Raw genomic sequence first — 18,311 nt, 5'->3', positions numbered from 1 at the left:
ACACTTTAAAGCAACAGTAATCACACTTTCAAGCAACAGTAATCACACTTTAAAGCAACAGTAATCACACTTTAAAGCAACAGTAATCACACTTTAAAGCAACAGTAATCACACTTTAAAGAACCAGTAATCACACTTTAAAGCAACAGTAATCACACTTAAAAGCAACAGTAATCACACTTCAAAGCAACAGTAATCACACTTTAAAGCAACAGTGATCACACTTTAAAGCAACAGTAATCACACTTTAAAGCAACAGTAAAAGCACTTCAAAGCAACAGTAATCACACTTTAAAGCAACAGTAATCACACTTTAAAGCTACAGTAATCACACTTTAAAGCAACAGTAATAGCACTTTAAAGCACCAGAAAAGCACTTCAAAGCAACAGTAATCACACTTTAAAGCAACAGTAATCACACTTTCAAGCAACAGTGATCACACTTTAAAGCAACAGTAATCACACTTTAAAGCACCAGTAATCGCACTTTAAAGCAACAGTAATCACACTTTAAAGCAACAGTAATAGCACTTTAAAGCAACAGTAATAGCCCTTTAAAGCACCAGAAAAGCACTTCAAAGCAACAGTAATCACTTCAAAGCAACAATAATAGCACTTTAAAGCAACAGCAATCACACTTTAAAGCAACAGTAATCACACTCTAAAGCAACAGTAATCACACTTTAAGGCAACAGTAATCACACTTCAAAGCAACAGTAATAGCACTTTAAAGCAACAGTAATCACACTTTCAAGCAACAGTAATCACACTTTAAAGCGCCAGTAATCACACTTTAAAGCAACAGTAATCACACTTTAAAGCACCAGTAATATCACTTTAAAGCCCCAATAATCACACTTTAAAGCAACAGTAATCACACTATAAAGCACCAGTAATAGCACTTTAAAGCATCCAATATAATATTGTACTTGCATAGGGTAGTTCAAATACTTGTTTTATGTTGGAATATGGAATATGGTTACTGGGCTATTATTTTGTATGTGAAGGTAATAAAGACTACCACTGACTGACTAGCATTTTTGTCCTTTTCAACTTTTTGTTTCAAGATAAGAATTGGATGTTAGTGATTGGTTCGTAATGCCTGACGAGTTCCTATGAACAGAGATCTGTATATAATGACGAGATACTAATGTATCCGCCCTAACAAATGGGAGTAGTTGTCCCAAAGGCGGGAAGACAGGTGAAAAGTTTACATCGAAAATAAGCTCATTGTAACGCATTGGGTTCATTTTGGACAGATTTTGGCGAGCACTTCAAAGCCTCTTCCTCTCTGCTATAAACTGGCAGTGCCTTCTTTACGCGTAGCGGCTCCTTTAAAATAAACGCAGTGTGAATGAATTTGAGCCGTGCTGCGCTGACGTAGGGGACTTTGGTGTAGACCCAGACGAGGGTACAGAAGAGGAGAATAACGGAGAGAATAAGGACTATTGTTTTGCAGGAAATGTTCTTGGCATTTTGATCAACCAAACTGGACATGCGATACAAATGTATTTGCTGGGGTAAAATGACCTGTGTTCCATTTATTGAGATACAACATCATATTTTACATAATCAATTGTAAACTATACCACAAATTAGAATGTCCTTCATAGTGACGTTCAAAATGCTTAATTGAACTATTCTAGATATACAATCTGAAAAGTATTATTCTGTCGATGTGCCAATATTATTATAGAGTAGCTATTCCTCGAAAGAAATAAAACAATTGGGGATTAGTTAGCCTCTTTTTGCGCCATAATCTAAAGTAAAATCGACCAAGGCCTCTGAAAAATATATAACTGAGTCTCAGAGAGAGGGAGGGGTTCAGTGACCCTGCAGCCTGACACTGGACAGGGAGGGGAAAAGTGATATATCCCCAGGACACCACTGCCTCTTCTTGCACTCTCTCTCTGTTCCCCTGGAGAGCACGGCAAGAGACACATCATGCAACATAATGGTAATGGGAAGGAGAAGCAGTCGATGAACCAATCCGACCCTCAGCTCCAGGGGATGACTGATGGCAGCGGACCACACATCCCAGGCAATGACACCCTAAGCGGTCCCACACTCTTCTTCCAACTGCCCGCTCATTCCCAACTGGAGTTCAAATGCAACGCAGTCACAGAGGACTACAAAATAACAACTCAAGTACTAGGACTGGGTATCAACGGGAAAGTGCTGGAATGCTACTGCAAGAAGACAGGGGATAAATGTGCGCTCAAGGTGTGTGTGTGTGTGTGTGTGTGTGTGTGTGTGTGTGTGTGTGTGTGTGTGTGTGTGTGTGTGTGTGTGTGTGTGTGTGTGTGTGTGTGTGTGTGTGTGTGTGTGTGTGTGTGTGTGTGTGTGTGTGTGTGTGTGTGTGTGTGTGTGAGAGAGAGAGAGAGAGAGAGAGAGAGACAGAGAGAGAGGGAGACAGAGAGAGACAGAGAGAGAGAAAGAGAGAGAGACAGAGAGAGAGAGAGAGAGAGAGAGAGACCATCAGTCATCAGACGCAAGTGGTACCATGTATTTTAGGTCTTGCTTGCTTTCTTTCCTTACCCACTGATGTAAATGGCAGGACACATGATAATGAGCAGTGGTAATGATAAGGGGGAGAATAGTAATCAATTATTCACTATTCTTCCATCTCAGACAGTCTCCTCCTCAGTCTCTTGCATCTTTCTTATTGGTTCGCTAGGACCAATGGAATCAAGTCCTTTGTCTTATTTGCGTTGGAGTTGTATGAAGGACATACGCCCACCTTGGATATAATGCTAAAAACATATGATTGCCAGTCACATCCCCAATAATTTACAGTACATACGTGGGCATCAGTGCACATGCTTGCAGTATACAGTGTCTGATGTGCAGAAGTTGACATTCGTGCAGGGAAGTTACTGTCACCTGAGTCTGCTCTACTTCCTCTGATATATTTACTGTACCAACAAACAAGACGAAGTTGCCTGTTTCTCTTTTAAAGAGGTCCACTTAAGCACTGATAACACCAATCGATCTGGGCAGATTTAACTGTCTCTCTGTGAGCCGGTTTGGAGAGGAGCCACAGGCGGCAACAGTGCTGCCCTTTAAACTAACTAGATTACTCCTGCACATACAGATCTGGGGAGAGACAGGGATGCACTGTCTGGGACCGGGTCTTATGCAGAGAGTTTTGTGTTAGTGCCTGTGGTCAATGTCATTTTGTATGGACAATGCCATGCTCTGTCTGGACTGATTCTATGTTCCATCTAGGAGGATTTACTCTGGTGAGGTCCTAAATTAGGGATGGGCAACAGGGACCACAGTGTGCAGACTTTTGTTTCAGCCATGTTCTGATATACCTGATTCAACTCATGAAGGCCTTCAGTTTACTTTACTATTAGTTTAACCTGGTGTGTTTGTACTGGGCTGGAGCAAAAGCCTGCATATAATGCGACCAAAACTGTCCATCCCTGTCGTTAAGTTCTGCCTTGGCAAGCACTCTACGCTCTATCTATCCTTCTGGACACGGGGTTCTGTGGTCTGATTAACTGTTGAGTGTTTACTTCCGTCCTTTGAAGGTCAACCACTGAAATAGTGAGCAATTTGGAAACAGTTCTACGTCAACAAGTTGTGTAAATTCAAAACCTGCAAAGTCAGTTAGTTAGCATGTCCAACAGCGACCAGGAATATTCTTAAAAAACAAGAACTGAAACGCCATGAGCCCGCTTTCATTGGAACATTCTCAATCTCCAAAATAGTTCCACATTCTTTTTTTCCAGGGACACCAAAGATAGGTGGATGAAATGTGGTTAGGAGGAGAATCAGTTATACTGGCACATGTGAATACATGCTTATGTTCTGTTCTGTTTGTGTTATGAACAATGTTTAGGCTGAGTATTAGGTTCCTCCTCTATAAACAGTTTAATCTCAACCTGCCCTCTCCTTCCTGTCCCAAAATGCACTAGTTCCTGTCATAAACAGAGGAGAGGCTAGTTTCTCTGACTGTGGTGTCTAGGGATATGGGATCCCTCCCAACCTCACATCTAATCCCTTTGCAAGTTTGTTATTACTGGTACATTTTGAATGCACTTATAAAATGCAGCATTCATTCTAAAAGTTCTGCAGGGAATCCTCCTGCAAAGCAAATAAAAAAAAAATTCAATCACTTTGGTGCAATTTTAAGTATGTGGTACATATTAAAAACTCTTAGAACAAAAATCTAAACAGAATCTAAACAAAAATCTAAACAGATCATCAAATGGCTCATGTTTCGAAATTCCAAGTACAACAAATACCTATGGGACCTATGATTTCTTAATCCGGCTCGGTATGTGCCACCATTTGGAATTATACTGTAGTGTAGTGTACAATGCAGTTAAATAATAAAGGTTACATAAAAAATTCAATAATAATATAAAACAATATATTCCACTCATTATCTGAATTTCTGTTATCCACTGTAAACCGATATATTTCAAGCAGAGAGACAGGAGAGGCGATACTGTATCAGTTTACAAGTCACGTAGAAAAGGTGATCTTTTTCAATGTTGCATGGGGCAGGAATGGCATACAACGCCGTGCTCCTTTTTATAATAGCCAACTGCTTTAAAATACCCCAGTTTCTTATGATTTGTCCTACATTTGTACTCTATAGGGATAATGAAACTGTAAGAATGACATACTTCTCAAAATGCCCACAAACTGTAATTGGATACACATTATAAAAATAATTGTGCTTGTCAAGTTACAGAATTATCAAATGCTGTCTGAAATTCTTTCTATTCAGCACTTCAAAAGGAACCGTTTTGAAATGTATATATAACATTTTTTACTATTGGATTAAATGGTAGTTAAAATGACTAAATGGGGAGTCTATCAATATCTGATATATTGGTGACTAAACTAAATGTATTTTATGGAAAACTTGCATGAATGACTCAGGGATGAAAGATGTGTGAAACCCCAAATGAATGCAAAATCAAAGGTTCTGAACATGAAATACAATTGTTTTCAGTTAAGAGTTTTGTACTTAGAGTTTAGAAAATATACCACTTACATCTGAAAAATGTGCCAAACTGCCAAAAACTGTAATATGAATGAATTGTCCAGGTTTGTATTTTGGATGATGAATGACTGAAATGAGAGTATGGAGAGACTGTGTACGTGTGTGTGTTAGAGTGAGAAAGAGCAAGAGTGAAAGAGTGAGAGAAAGAGAAGTGAGAGAGAGAGAGAGAGAGAGAGAGAGAGAGAGAGAGAGAGAGAGAGAGAGAGAGAGAGAGAGTTAGAGAGAGAGAGAGAGAGAGAGAGAGAGAGAGAGAGAGAGAGAGAGAGAGAGAGAGAGAGAGAGAGAGAGAGAGAGTTAGAGAGAGAGAGAGAGAGAGAGAGAGAGAGAGAGAGAGAGAGAGAGAGAGAGAGAGAGAGAGAGAGAGAGAGAGAGAGAGAGAGAGAGAGAGAGAGAGAGAGAGAGAGAGAGAGAGAGAGAGAGAGAGCGGTGGGACTAAGATTGGTCACAGGGCTTTTAACCTGATTGAAGCTATTATTATGCTCTTGATCAATTCCTTCAAGTGGCTATAGACAACATGTACGCATGCACACAAAAACACACACACAGCACATACATGTTGCATAGATACACATTCACGTTCCCATCATCATATGCACCCATCATCATACCTTGTCATAGTAAATACTGTATGTTTCTGAAACCTGCACAGTATTATCTCCCTTCTTTCTCTGTGTTTCTATCCCCACCTCCTCTGTGGTTGCAGATTCTGCATGATAGTCCTAAGGCGCGGCGGGAGATGGAGCTTCATTGGAGAGTGTCGGGGGGTCCATACATTGTTCGCATCCTCAGCCTGTATGACAACATGCACCAGGGGAAAAAATGCCTGGTTATCGTCATGGAGTGGTAAGGAACACACAGACCACATAAACCAGAATGCATCTGTCTATGATGTATGTATTCTCTCTTAGCTTATCTAGCATGCCAGTCTAGACTTTAAAAACATTACTAATGACTAGGGCCAGGAGTTTTTCCTGGTCAGGTCACGTGGTCAGAAAATAACTCCATGGCCTAATGAAAAGCTACACAAACATCAAATGATGTTCCCGCTATCCTTGATCATTGTCTTTGGGCTCTGTAGATTGGGCTCAGTAATTGCCTACTAAGGGACAATGCTTGCCTTGTTTAGGGGAATAGCTTTGTTGTCTTGTTAATTTTAAGAAGCTCTGATCTGTGTCTCTTATTTTACTTCCTGCCTCAGTATGGAGGGAGGGGAGCTGTTCAGTCGCATTCAGGCCAAAGGGGACCAGGCTTTCACAGAGAGAGGTGAGTTATGATGGGGAACTATGTTGTGTCATTTACAGTGCTCTGTGATTTATGGTGACCCATATTGCTCTATGTTAATCAGATTTATGTCATGGCTTTTAAATCAGAGGCTTCAGAGATCATGAGGGACATAGGTACGGCCATTGAGTACCTCCACCACATGGACATAGCTCACAGAGATGTCAAGGTGGGACTATACTTCTCGACACACATCACTCACAGACATGTACACCCATGTATCTCTTTCATCTGACACTCACTGACAGGTGTCTTTACCACTGGTGGTTTTAGTGATGACGTACTTATTGCTTTCGTCTTTTTTACACCTCCCTCCACACGCACACAACAGCCTGAAAATCTGCTCTACACCACCAAGGAGAGCAATGGTGTTCTGAAACTGACTGACTTTGGCTTTGCCAAGGAGACCACCCTCCACAACTCCCTCCAGACACCCTGTTACACCCCTTACTATGTTGGTGAGTGGTTGGGTCTGTTACACCAGTAGTAGTGTAGTATACTATCCAGATGTGAATGGTGTAGGCTATAACGTTTTATGGTTGACTTTTCCCCACATATTGTCCCTGTCTCTGCCTGTCTGTCTGTCTGCCTGACTAGTTGTCTCTTGGTCTCTATTTGTGTCTGTCTGTCTGTCCATCAGCCCCCGAGGTGCTCGGTCCAGAGAAGTATGACAAGTCATGTGACATGTGGTCTCTGGGCGTGATCATGTACATCCTGTGAGTACCTTGTGTGTCTTTGTGCTATAAGTGTGACAGTAGGTGTGTGAGAATCAAGTCACAGGCTTCTTATTCACTCTCACTCTCCCTACTGTTCCCTCCTGGCCCTCATTCCTACTCTCCCTTCTCTGCACTGCCTGGTACTCCTCTCCCTCTCTTTCAACACTCGGTTCCTCATGGTCCACGACTTGCTTTCTACCTCTCCTTCTCTCTCTCCTTGTATTTAGTATGAATGACTGTGAAAGGACTGTTTAATGACTGTGAAAGGACTGTTAAATGACTGTTAAAGGACTGTTAAATGACTGTTAAAGGACTGTTAAATTACTGTTAAAGGACTGTTAAATGACTGTTAAAGGACTGTTAAATGACTGTTAAATGACTGTTAAATGACTGTTGAATTGCTGTTGAATGAGTGTTAATGGACTGTTAAATGACTGTTAAAGGACTGTTAAATGACTGTTAAATGACTGTTAAAGGACTGTTAAATGACTGTTAAAGGACTGTTAAATGACTGTTAAAGGTTAAATGACTGTAAAAGGACTGTTAAATGACTGTTAAAGGACTGTTAAATGACTGTTAAATGACTGTTGAATGACTGTTAAAGGACTCTTAAATGACTGTTAAATGACTGTTGAATTGCTGTTGAATGAGTGTTAAAGGACTGTTAAATGACTGTTAAAGGACTGTTAAATTACTGTTAAAGGTTAAATGACTGTAAAAGGACTGTTAAATGACTGTTAAAGGACTGTTAAATGACTGTTAAAGGTTAAATGACTGTAAAAGGACTGTTAAATGACTGTTAAAGGACTGTTAAATGACTGTAAAAGGACTGTTGAATGACCGTTAAAGGACTGTTAAATGACTGTTAAAGGTTAAATGACTGTAAAAGGACTGTTAAATGACTGTTAAAGGACTGTTAAATGACTGTAAAAGGACTGTTGAATGACTGTTAAAGGACTGTTAAATGACTGTTAAAGGACTGTTAAATGACTGTAAAAGGACTGTTGAATGACTGTTAAAGGACTGTTAAATGACTGTTAAAGGACTGTTAAATGACTGTTAAAGGTTAAATGACTGTAAAAGGACTGTTAAATGACTGTTAAAGGACTGTTAAATGACTGTTAAAGGACTGTTAAAGGACTGTTAAATGACTGTAAAAGGACTGTTGAATGACTGTTAAAGGACTGTTAAATGACTGTAAAAGGACTGTTAAATGACTGTTAAAGGACTGTTAAATGACTGTTAAAGGTTAAATGACTGTAAAAGGACTGTTAAATGACTGTTAAAGGACTGTTAAATGACTGTTAAAGGACTGTTAAAGGACTGTTAAATGACTGTAAAAGGACTGTTGAATGACTGTTAAAGGACTGTTAAATGACTGTAAAAGGACTGTTAAATGACTGTTAAAGGACTGTTAAATGACTGTTAAAGGTTAAATGACTGTAAAAGGACTGTTAAATGACTGTTAAAGGACTGTTAAATGACTGTAAAAGGACTGTTGAATGACTGTTAAAGGACTGTTAAATTACTGTTAAAGGTTAAATGACTGTAAAAGGACTGTTAAATGACTGTTAAAGGACTGTTAAATGACTGTTAAAGGTTAAATGACTGTAAAAGGACTGTTAAATGACTGTTAAAGGACTGTTAAATGACTGTAAAAGGACTGTTGAATGACCGTTAAAGGACTGTTAAATGACTGTTAAAGGTTAAATGACTGTAAAAGGACTGTTAAATGACTGTTAAAGGACTGTTAAATGACTGTAAAAGGACTGTTGAATGACTGTTAAAGGACTGTTAAATGACTGTTAAAGGACTGTTAAATGACTGTAAAAGGACTGTTGAATGACTGTTAAAGGACTGTTAAATGACTGTTAAAGGACTGTTAAATGACTGTTAAAGGTTAAATGACTGTAAAAGGACTGTTAAATGACTGTTAAAGGACTGTTAAATGACTGTTAAAGGACTGTTAAAGGACTGTTAAATGACTGTAAAAGGACTGTTGAATGACTGTTAAAGGACTGTTAAATGACTGTAAAAGGACTGTTAAATGACTGTTAAAGGACTGTTAAATGACTGTTAAAGGTTAAATGACTGTAAAAGGACTGTTAAATGACTGTTAAAGGACTGTTAAATGACTGTTAAAGGACTGTTAAAGGACTGTTAAATGACTGTAAAAGGACTGTTGAATGACTGTTAAAGGACTGTTAAATGACTGTAAAAGGACTGTTAAATGACTGTTAAAGGACTGTTAAATGACTGTTAAAGGTTAAATGACTGTAAAAGGACTGTTAAATGACTGTTAAAGGACTGTTAAATGACTGTAAAAGGACTGTTGAATGACTGTTAAAGGACTGTTAAATGACTGTTAAAGGACTGTTAAATGACTGTTAAAGGTTAAATGACTGTAAAAGGACTGTTAAATGACTGTTAAAGGACTGTTAAATGACTGTTAAAGGACTGTTAAAGGACTGTTAAATGACTGTAAAAGGACTGTTGAATGACTGTTAAAGGACTGTTAAATGACTGTAAAAGGACTGTTAAATGACTGTTAAAGGACTGTTAAATGACTGTTAAAGGTTAAATGACTGTAAAAGGACTGTTAAATGACTGTTAAAGGACTGTTAAATGACTGTTAAAGGACTGTTAAATGACTGTTAAAGGACTGTTAAATGACTGTAAAAGGACTGTTGAATGACTGTTAAAGGACTGTTAAATGACTGTTAAAGGACTGTTAAATGACTGTTAAAGGTTAAATGACTGTAAAAGGACTGTTAAATGACTGTTAAAGGACTGTTAAATGACTGTTAAAGGACTGTTAAAGGACTGTTAAATGACTGTAAAAGGACTGTTAAATGACTGTAAAAGGACTGTTAAATGACTGTTAAAGGACTGTTAAATGACTGTTAAAGGTTAAATGACTGTAAAAGGACTGTTAAATGACTGTTAAAGGACTGTTAAATGACTGTTAAATGACTGTTAAAGGTTAAATGACTGTAAAAGGACTGTTAAATGACTGTTAAAGGACTGTTAAATGACTGTTAAAGGACTGTTGAATGACTGTTAAAGGACTGTTAAATGACTGTAAAAGGACTGTTAAATGACTGTTAAAGGACAGTTAAATTACTGTTGAATTGCTGTTGAATGAGTGTTAAAGAACTGTTATAGGACCATTAAAGGACCGTTTAATGACCGTTAAAGGACTTAAATTGCTGTTAAATTGCTGTTGAGTGACTGTTGAATGACTGCTGAATGACGGTTGAATGAGTAAAGTGTGTGCTGTATCCCCAGGCTGTGTGGATTCCCTCCGTTCTACTCTAACACGGGCCAGGCCATCTCTCCAGGGATGAAGCAGAGGATCAGGATGGGCCAGTACAACTTCCCTAACCCTGAGTGGGCCGAAGTGTCGGAGGAAGGTCAGACTAGAGGCAATTGAATACTGTGGGTTGGGATGGTCTATGCTAGAGGTAGAGGCTTCACTGCAATACAAACTATGTTCTTGCTAATTACAAAATATTTTGGACGGATTCATCTACGGTTATGATTTGTAGGTCCTTTGACAGACATCTTGTCTAGTTTACCTGATGTTCATGTTTTATTTGTTATGCTTGTTGACCAATGACCATACCCTCTGTAGCCAAACAGCTGATCAACCAGCTGCTGAAGACAGACCCAAACGAGAGGATGACCATCGGGCAGTTCATGAACCACCCCTGGATCAATGTGAGGGTGCTGCTTACTGCATGTCTGAGAACACTGTCTGAGTGCGGTTGATAACATGAGACTAATTCACACTGTGTGTGTGTATGTGTATGTGTGTGTGTGTGTGTGTGTGTGTGTGTGTGTGTGTGTGTGTGTGTGTGTGTGTGTGTGTGTGTGTGTGTGTGTGTGTGTGTGTGTGTGTGTGCGTGCGTGCGTGCGTGCGTGCGTGCGTGCGTGCGTGCGTGCGTGCGTGCATACGTGTTGACATTAAAGCAGTCGATGGTGGTTCCTCCTACTCCTCTGCACACATCCCGTGTTCTGACAGAGGACAGAGAACTGTGGGACGATGTCAAGGTGAGTCTAGAGAGCTGTCAAACACTGACACTCTGTGGTATGAAAAAACACTGCATATCAACGGCCCAGTTTAATCTAACACTAACATTAAGAAGCCACTGGAAGGTGTTAAACAGTAGATTTGTAAGACCCATATTGCAACTATCTACAGTGCCTGTAGAACATTATCATACCCTTGACTTATTCCAAATGTAATTAAATGTTGTTGTGTTGCTGCCTGAATTCAAACTGGATTAAATAAATATTTTTTCTCACCCATCTACACACAATACCACATAATGACAAAGTGAAAACATGTTTTTAGGAAAATGTGCCAAATATATTGAAAATTAATTACAGAAATATCTAGTTGACATACAGTGGGGCAAAAAGTATTTAGTCAGCCACCAATTGTGCAAGTTCTCCCACTTAAAAAGATGAGAGAGGCCTGTAATTTCCATCATAGGTACACTTCAACAATGACAGACAAAATAAGAAAAACAATTCCAGAAAATCACATTGTAGGATTTTTAATGAATTTATTTGCAAATTATGGTGGAAAATAAGTATTTGGTCACCTACAAACAAGCAAGATTTCTGGCTCTCACAGACCTGTAACTTCTTCTTTAAGAGGCTCCTCTGTCCTCCACTCGTTACCTGTATTAATGGCACCTGTTTGATCTTGTTATCAGTATAAAAGACACCTGTCCACAGCCTCAAACAGTCACACTCCAAAATCCACTATGGCAAAGACCAAAGAGCTGTCAAAGGACACCAGAAACAAAATTGTAGACCTGCACCAGGCTGGGAAGACTGAATCTGCAATTGGTAAGCAGCTTGGTTTGAAGAAATCAACTGTGGGAGCAATTATTAGGAAATGGAAGACATACAAGACCACTGATAATCTCTCTCGGTCTGGGGCTCCACGCAAGATCTCACCCCGTGGGGTCAAAATGATCACAAGAACGGTGAGCAAAATTCCCAGAACCACACGGGGGGACCTAGTGAATGACCTGCAGAGAGCTGGGACCAAAGTAACAAAGCCTACCATCAGTAATACACTACGCCGCCAGGGACTCACACCCTGCAGTGCCAGACGTGTCCCCCTGCTTAAGCCAGTACATGTCCAGGCCCGTCTGAAGTTTGCTAGAGAGCATTTGGATGATCCAGAAGAAGATTGGGAGAATGTCATATGGTCAGATGAAACCAAAATATAACTTTTTGGTAAAAACTCAACTCGTTGTGTTTGGAGGACAAAGAATGCTGAGTTGCATCCAAAGAACACCATACCTACCTTGAAGCATGGGGGTGGAAACATCATGCTTTGGGGCTGTTTTTCTGCAAAGGGACCAGAACGACTGATCCGTGTAAAGGAAAGAATGAATGGGGCCATATATCGTGAGATTTTGAGTGAAAACCTCCTTCCATCGCCAAGGGCATTGAAGATGAAACATGGCTGGGTCTTTCAGTATGACAGTGATCCCAAGCACACCGCCCGGGCAACGAAAGAGTGGCTTCGTAAGAAGCATTTCAAGGTCCTGGAGTGGCCTAGCCAGTCTCCAGATCTCAACCCCATAGAAAATCTTTGGAGGGAGTTGAAAGTCCACATTGCCCAGCAACAGCCCCAAAACATCACTGCTCTAGAGGAGATCTACATGGAGGAATGGGCCAAAATACCAGCAACCGTGTGTGAAAACCTTGTGAAGACTTACAGAAAACATTTGACCTCTGTCATTGCCAACAAAGGGTATATAACAAAGTATTGAGATAAACTTTTGTTATTGACCAAATACTTATTTTCCACCATAATTTGCAAATAAATTCATTAAAAATCCTACAATGAAATTTTCTGAATTTCTTTCCTCATTTTGTCTGTCATAGTTGAAGTGTACCTATGATGAAAATTACAGGCCTCTCTCATCTTTTTAAGTGGGAGAACTTGCACAATTGGTGGCTGACTAAATACTTTTTTGCCCCACTGTAAGTATTCACACATCTTTTCTATGACACTCCAAATTGAGCTCTGGTGCATCCAATTTCCTTTGATCACCCTTGAGATGTCTCTACAACTTGATTGGAGTCCACCTGTGGCTAATTCAATTGTTTGGACATGGTTTAGAAAGAAACCCACCTATCTATATAAGGTCCCGCAGTTGACGCTGCATGTCAGAGTAGAAACGATATCTTGAAGTCTGTGGAACTATCCGTAGATCTCAGAGATTGTGATGATGGGGAAGGCTATAAAACATTTATAGAGTGTTGAATGTTTCTGGTTTCCACCATTGGCAAATTGAAAAAGTATGGAACTTCCCAGACTCTGCCTAGAGCTAGCTGTACGACCAAACTGAGTAACCAGGCAAGAAGGACCTTGGTAAAGGAGTTGATCAAGAACCCAATGACCACTCTGACAGAACTACAGAAGCCCTTGACTGAGATGGGAGAACCTGCCAGAAGGACATCAGTCTCTGGAGCACTTAACCAATCTGTGAATTGTGGGAGAGTAGCCAGATGGAAGCAACTCCTGAGAAAAAGGAACATGCCAGCAGGCCTAGGGCATGGTGGTGGCAGCATCATGCTGTGAGGATGCTTTTCAGTGGCAGGGACTGAGAGTTAGGTAATGATAGAGGGAACAATGAATGGAGCCAAGTACAGGCAAATCCTTGATGAGAACCTGCTTCATAATTCAAATCATCTTAGACTGGGTCGAATATTTATGTTCCAACAGAACAATGACCCCAAACATACAGCCAAAGCAACATTGGCTTCAGAACAAGAATGTGAAAGTCCTTCAATGGCCCAGCCAAAGCCCAGACTTGAATCCCATTGAAAATCTGTAGAAAGACTTGAATATTGCTGTTTGCCACTTTCTATATAATTTAACAGAGCGTGAGAAAATCTGCAAGGAAGAATGGGAGAAAATCCCCAAATACAGATGTGTTAAACTGAAAGACATACCCAAGACGACTTAAAGGGAAATTGCCTACTAATTGCCTACTTATTTTCCTCTACCCTTTTCATTTAGAAATGTCCCTTTAAATCTGTAATCCCTGGCAAAGGTGCTTTTCCAAAGTATTGACTCAGGGGTGTGAATACCAGTACCAGTCAAACGTTTGGACACAAAAGTTGACGGCAATTGGAACCAAAAATCTCAAATTTGGATTCATCATACCAAAGGACAGATTTCTACCGGTCTACTGTCCGTTGCTCGTGTTTCTTGGCCCAAGCAAGTCGCTTCTTCTTATTGGTGTCCTTTAGTAGTGGTTTCTTTTCAGCAATTTGACCATGAAGGCCTGATTCACTCAGTCTCCTCTGAACAGTTGTTGAGATGTTGAGATTTGTCTGTTACTTGAATTCGGAAGCATTTATTTCAGCTGCAATTTCTGAGGCTGGTAATTTTCCAGATTGACTGACCTTTAGGTCTTAACTTCTTGCGTCGAGCAATCCCGTATCCGGGAGCGTAATCATAGCCTCAAGCTCATTACCATAACGCAACGTTAACTATTCATGAAAATCGCAAATGAAATGAAAGAAATATATTCACTCACAAGCTTAGCCTTTTGTTAACAACACTGTCATCTCAGATTTTCAAAATATGCTTTTCAACCATAGCTACACAAGCATTTGTGTAAGAGTATTGATAGCTAGCATAGCATTAAGCCTAGCATTCAGCAGGCAACATTTTCACAAAAACAAGAAAAGCATTCAAATAAAATCATTTACCTTTGAAGAACTTCGGATGTTTAACACTTTTTTGGTTACTACATGATTCCATATGTGTTATTTCATAGTTATGATGTTTGTATTATTTTACAATGTAGAAAATAGTAAAAATGAAGAAAAACCTTTGAATGAGTAGGTGTGTCTAAACTTTTTACTGTTACTGTATGTAAATTAGATATTTCTGTATTTCTTTTTCACGAAATTTGCACAAATGTCTAAAAACATGTTGTTTTCTTTTCACTGTCATTATGGGGTACTGTGTGTAGATGGGTGAGCATTTTTAGATTCAGGCTGTAACAAAACAAAATGTGGAATAAGTCAAAGGATATGATTACTTTCTTAAGGCACTGTATCTGTACTGTCTGGATCCAGGAGGAGATGACCAGTGCTCTGTCCACCATGCGTGTGGACTATGACCAGGTGAAGATCAAAGATCTAGACATGTCCAATAACCCACTGCTCAACAAGCGACGCAAGAGACCTGCTGCTGGGGGTTTGAGGGAGAGGAGTGAGGAGGGGGAGGTGGTGTGTGATTAGGAGGAGGATGCGCAACGGTTTGCAACAGCCAATGAAAGGCTGAGGGGAAAGGAGAGCGAGGAGGGGAGGGGATGTTTTATTAAAACCTCTAGGCTACTGATCTTGTGTTTATATTACTTATTTTATTAATTCCTCACAGCTTTTTTAAAAGTCAGAATACAAACACCCCAATATTGTTAGGAGTTGATAAAGACCTTCTTTTGAATTAACGTAATTACGTCTCCCTCAAATGCTCGACTGCTTTTTATATGACCGGTGTGTCTAATCCTGAATGCTGATTGGTTGAAAGCGCATTCCAGCAGGGGTTTATTCCACAAATTACCACCAGCTAAATCTATGACGTTAAAATGCCTATTTACTCTGTTCCATTTGACGGAGCATTCCACTGTCTCATCATCCCAGGCGAGAGAGAGAGGCAGGCAGCGTTTCTCAGCCAGTCGAAATAATGAATCAGCTGGCATCATTTTTATGGATATATACAAAGAAATGTCAATTGAAAAAAGGTCAAACGAAAAGAAGTGCAGCTAGTTTGCAGACTTTCCAACTTCAGTTTGAAGTTGTGTGAGGTGTGTTGTTGGCTAGCTTCTCTGAACAACAGTGTCCTGACGAGAGAGCACCTTTTCTATGCCAGGCAAAATCATACCTCATTAGCTCATTGTTATGGATGTGTCCAAATAAATGTCATTTAAAAACAGCTTAAATAAATGCATCTACTGTTATTATTCTGTCTGCATTGTTTGACATGACTGTAAATTAGCCTTAGTTCGCTAGCTAGCAAGCAAGGGATAAAAACGTTTTTCCAGCCAAAGATAGGAGTCACAAAAAGCAGAAATATGGATAAAGTTAATCACTAACCTTTGATGATCTTCATCAGATGACACTCATAGGACATCATGTTACACAATATATGTATGTTTTGTTCGATAATGTGCATATTTATATCCAACAATCTCAGTTTACATTGGCGCGTTACGGAAAAACTCCCTAGAAAGGCCAAAACCTAAGAAGAAACCTAGAGAGGAACCAGGCTATGAGGGGTGGCCAGTCCTCTTCTGGCTGTGCCGGGTGGAGATTATAACAGAACATGGCAAGATGTTCAAATGTTCAGAAATGTTCAGAAATGTCCAGCATGGTCAAATAATAATAATCACAGTAGTTGTCGAGGGTGCAGCAAGTCAGCACCTCAGGAGTAAATGTCAGTTGGCGTTTCATAACCGATCATTAAGAGTATCTCTACCACTCCTGCTGTCACTAGAGAGTTGAAAACAGCAGGTCTGGGACAGGTAGTACGTCCGGTGAACAAGTCAGGATTCCATAGCCGCAGACAGAACAGTTGAAACTGGAGCAGTAGCACGGCCAGGTGGACTGGGGACAGCAAGGAGTCATCATGCCAGGTAGTCCTGAGGCATAGTCCTGGGGCTCAGGTCCTCCGAGAGAAAGAGAGAATTAGAGAGAGCATACTTAAATTCACAAATGACTGATATGTTCCATAAAGTCCATCCTTTATGTCCAAATAGCCACTTGTTGTTAGCGTGTTCAGCCCAGCAATCCATCTTCATGAGGCGCGAGCACTACGTCCAGACAAAAACTCGAAAGTTCCGATACAGGTCATAGATGTATGTAATCAATCTTTAGGATGTTTTTAACATAAAACTTCAATACTGTTCCAACCAGAGAATTCTATTGTCTGTAGAAAAGCACTGGAACGAGAGCTAACTCTGTCGGGACCGCGCGTCACGAGCCTGAGACACTCTGCCAGACCACTGACTCATTCAGCTCCCATTCCCCCTCCTTTAAAGCAGAAGCCTGAAACAAGTTTCTAAAGGCGGTTGACATCTAGTGGAAGCCTTAGGAAGTGCAACGTGACCCCATAGACACTGTATATTCGGTAGGCCAAGCTTTGAAAAACTACAAACCTCAGATTTTCCACTTCCTGGTTGGATTTTCCTCAGGTTTTCGCCTGCCCTATGAGTTCTGTTATACTCACAGACATCATTCAAACAGTTTTAGAAACTTCAGAGTGTTTTATATCCAATACTACTAATAATATGCATATATTAGCATCTGGGACTGAGTAGGAGGCAGTTCATTCTGGGCACACTATTCATCCAAAAGTGAAAATGCTGACCCCTATCCCAAACAGGTTTTAAACCTAAAATAAGTAAAGTCATTTTGTGTGGATAACCCCCCCAAAATGATTACATCAGATGCAGAATAAAAATAAAAGTGTGCTACACATAATTTGCTCCTACCAACATGCACAGATCACATCGAGAGGATGAGTACTACTAGGTTATTACAGATTCTTACATGGTGATCAGCTTAAACTTCAATAATTACAACTATATGCTCAGTGGCGACCCATCATTCAGGGCAGGTGGGGCAGAACTTGTTTGCATGTTATTTTGGAATTCATTCATGTCACATATTTGCAAATACTGTAAAAACAAATGTATTGAGTGAATAAAGCCTCATACAAACATGGTCTCTTTCTTGCTTTCTTGAGTAAGAAAGGGGCAGCCAGTGGAAAATACAGAGCATAGGTGTTGGTAATCTTCTCTAGTTGCGCCGTGATTGGCTGAGTGTTCTGTCACTTATGGGGACACTATGTCACCATAGAATCTACAGGGAGAGCTAGGCAGTTCAAGCCCCCTTGGGTTCTGCCATAGATTTACATTAGAAGTGCCCATCCAAGAAGGCTCCATGTCATTGGCCACAGATAAAATGACATAAAATCACGTTTTACAGTATCTACCGTAGCTTTGATTGGACTGAACATGTCGACGTCATACTTTAAAAATCTTAGCTAGCAAGCTAGACAAGCAGTCATCATCATGAATCACATCAACAATTTACTGGCAAATCCTTTTCAATCCTTGTCACATGGAATTATAAAGTATCAGTGCTCATCGGCCATTGGACATAAACATTACACAACAAGTCGGAAATTGCAAATTTAACAATGAGTTGTTTGGAAGGAATTAGTGGCTAACTGCAAGCGT

General features: G+C 40.0%; 1 protein-coding gene across 2 annotated transcripts; it reads left to right on the top strand.

The window, feature by feature from the left end:
* Positions 1-1,381: 1,381 nt before the first annotated feature.
* Positions 1,382-17,703, top strand: LOC118399776 (MAP kinase-activated protein kinase 2-like). 2 transcript variants are annotated; one of them, XM_052473565.1, is made up of 10 exons: positions 1,382-2,223; positions 5,727-5,866; positions 6,222-6,286; positions 6,394-6,473; positions 6,636-6,762; positions 6,945-7,020; positions 10,309-10,433; positions 10,655-10,740; positions 10,993-11,073; positions 15,145-17,703. In XM_052473565.1, exons 1-10 carry the CDS (start codon positions 1,945-1,947, stop codon positions 15,307-15,309), a joined length of 1,224 nt encoding a protein of 407 aa, XP_052329525.1. In that variant the 5' UTR covers positions 1,382-1,944; the 3' UTR covers positions 15,310-17,703. The 2 variants fall into 2 exon arrangements, with proteins under 2 accessions (XP_052329525.1, XP_052329526.1); XM_052473566.1 differs by having other exon boundaries at positions 15,117-17,703.
* The last annotated feature ends 608 nt before the right edge of the window (positions 17,704-18,311 follow it).

Source organism: Oncorhynchus keta, chromosome 21 (genome assembly GCF_023373465.1).
Source record: "Oncorhynchus keta strain PuntledgeMale-10-30-2019 chromosome 21, Oket_V2, whole genome shotgun sequence".
Lineage (NCBI taxonomy): Eukaryota > Metazoa > Chordata > Actinopteri > Salmoniformes > Salmonidae > Oncorhynchus > Oncorhynchus keta.
Note: the sequence above shows the minus strand (reverse complement) of the source record. Positions and strands in the feature narration are given on the sequence as shown.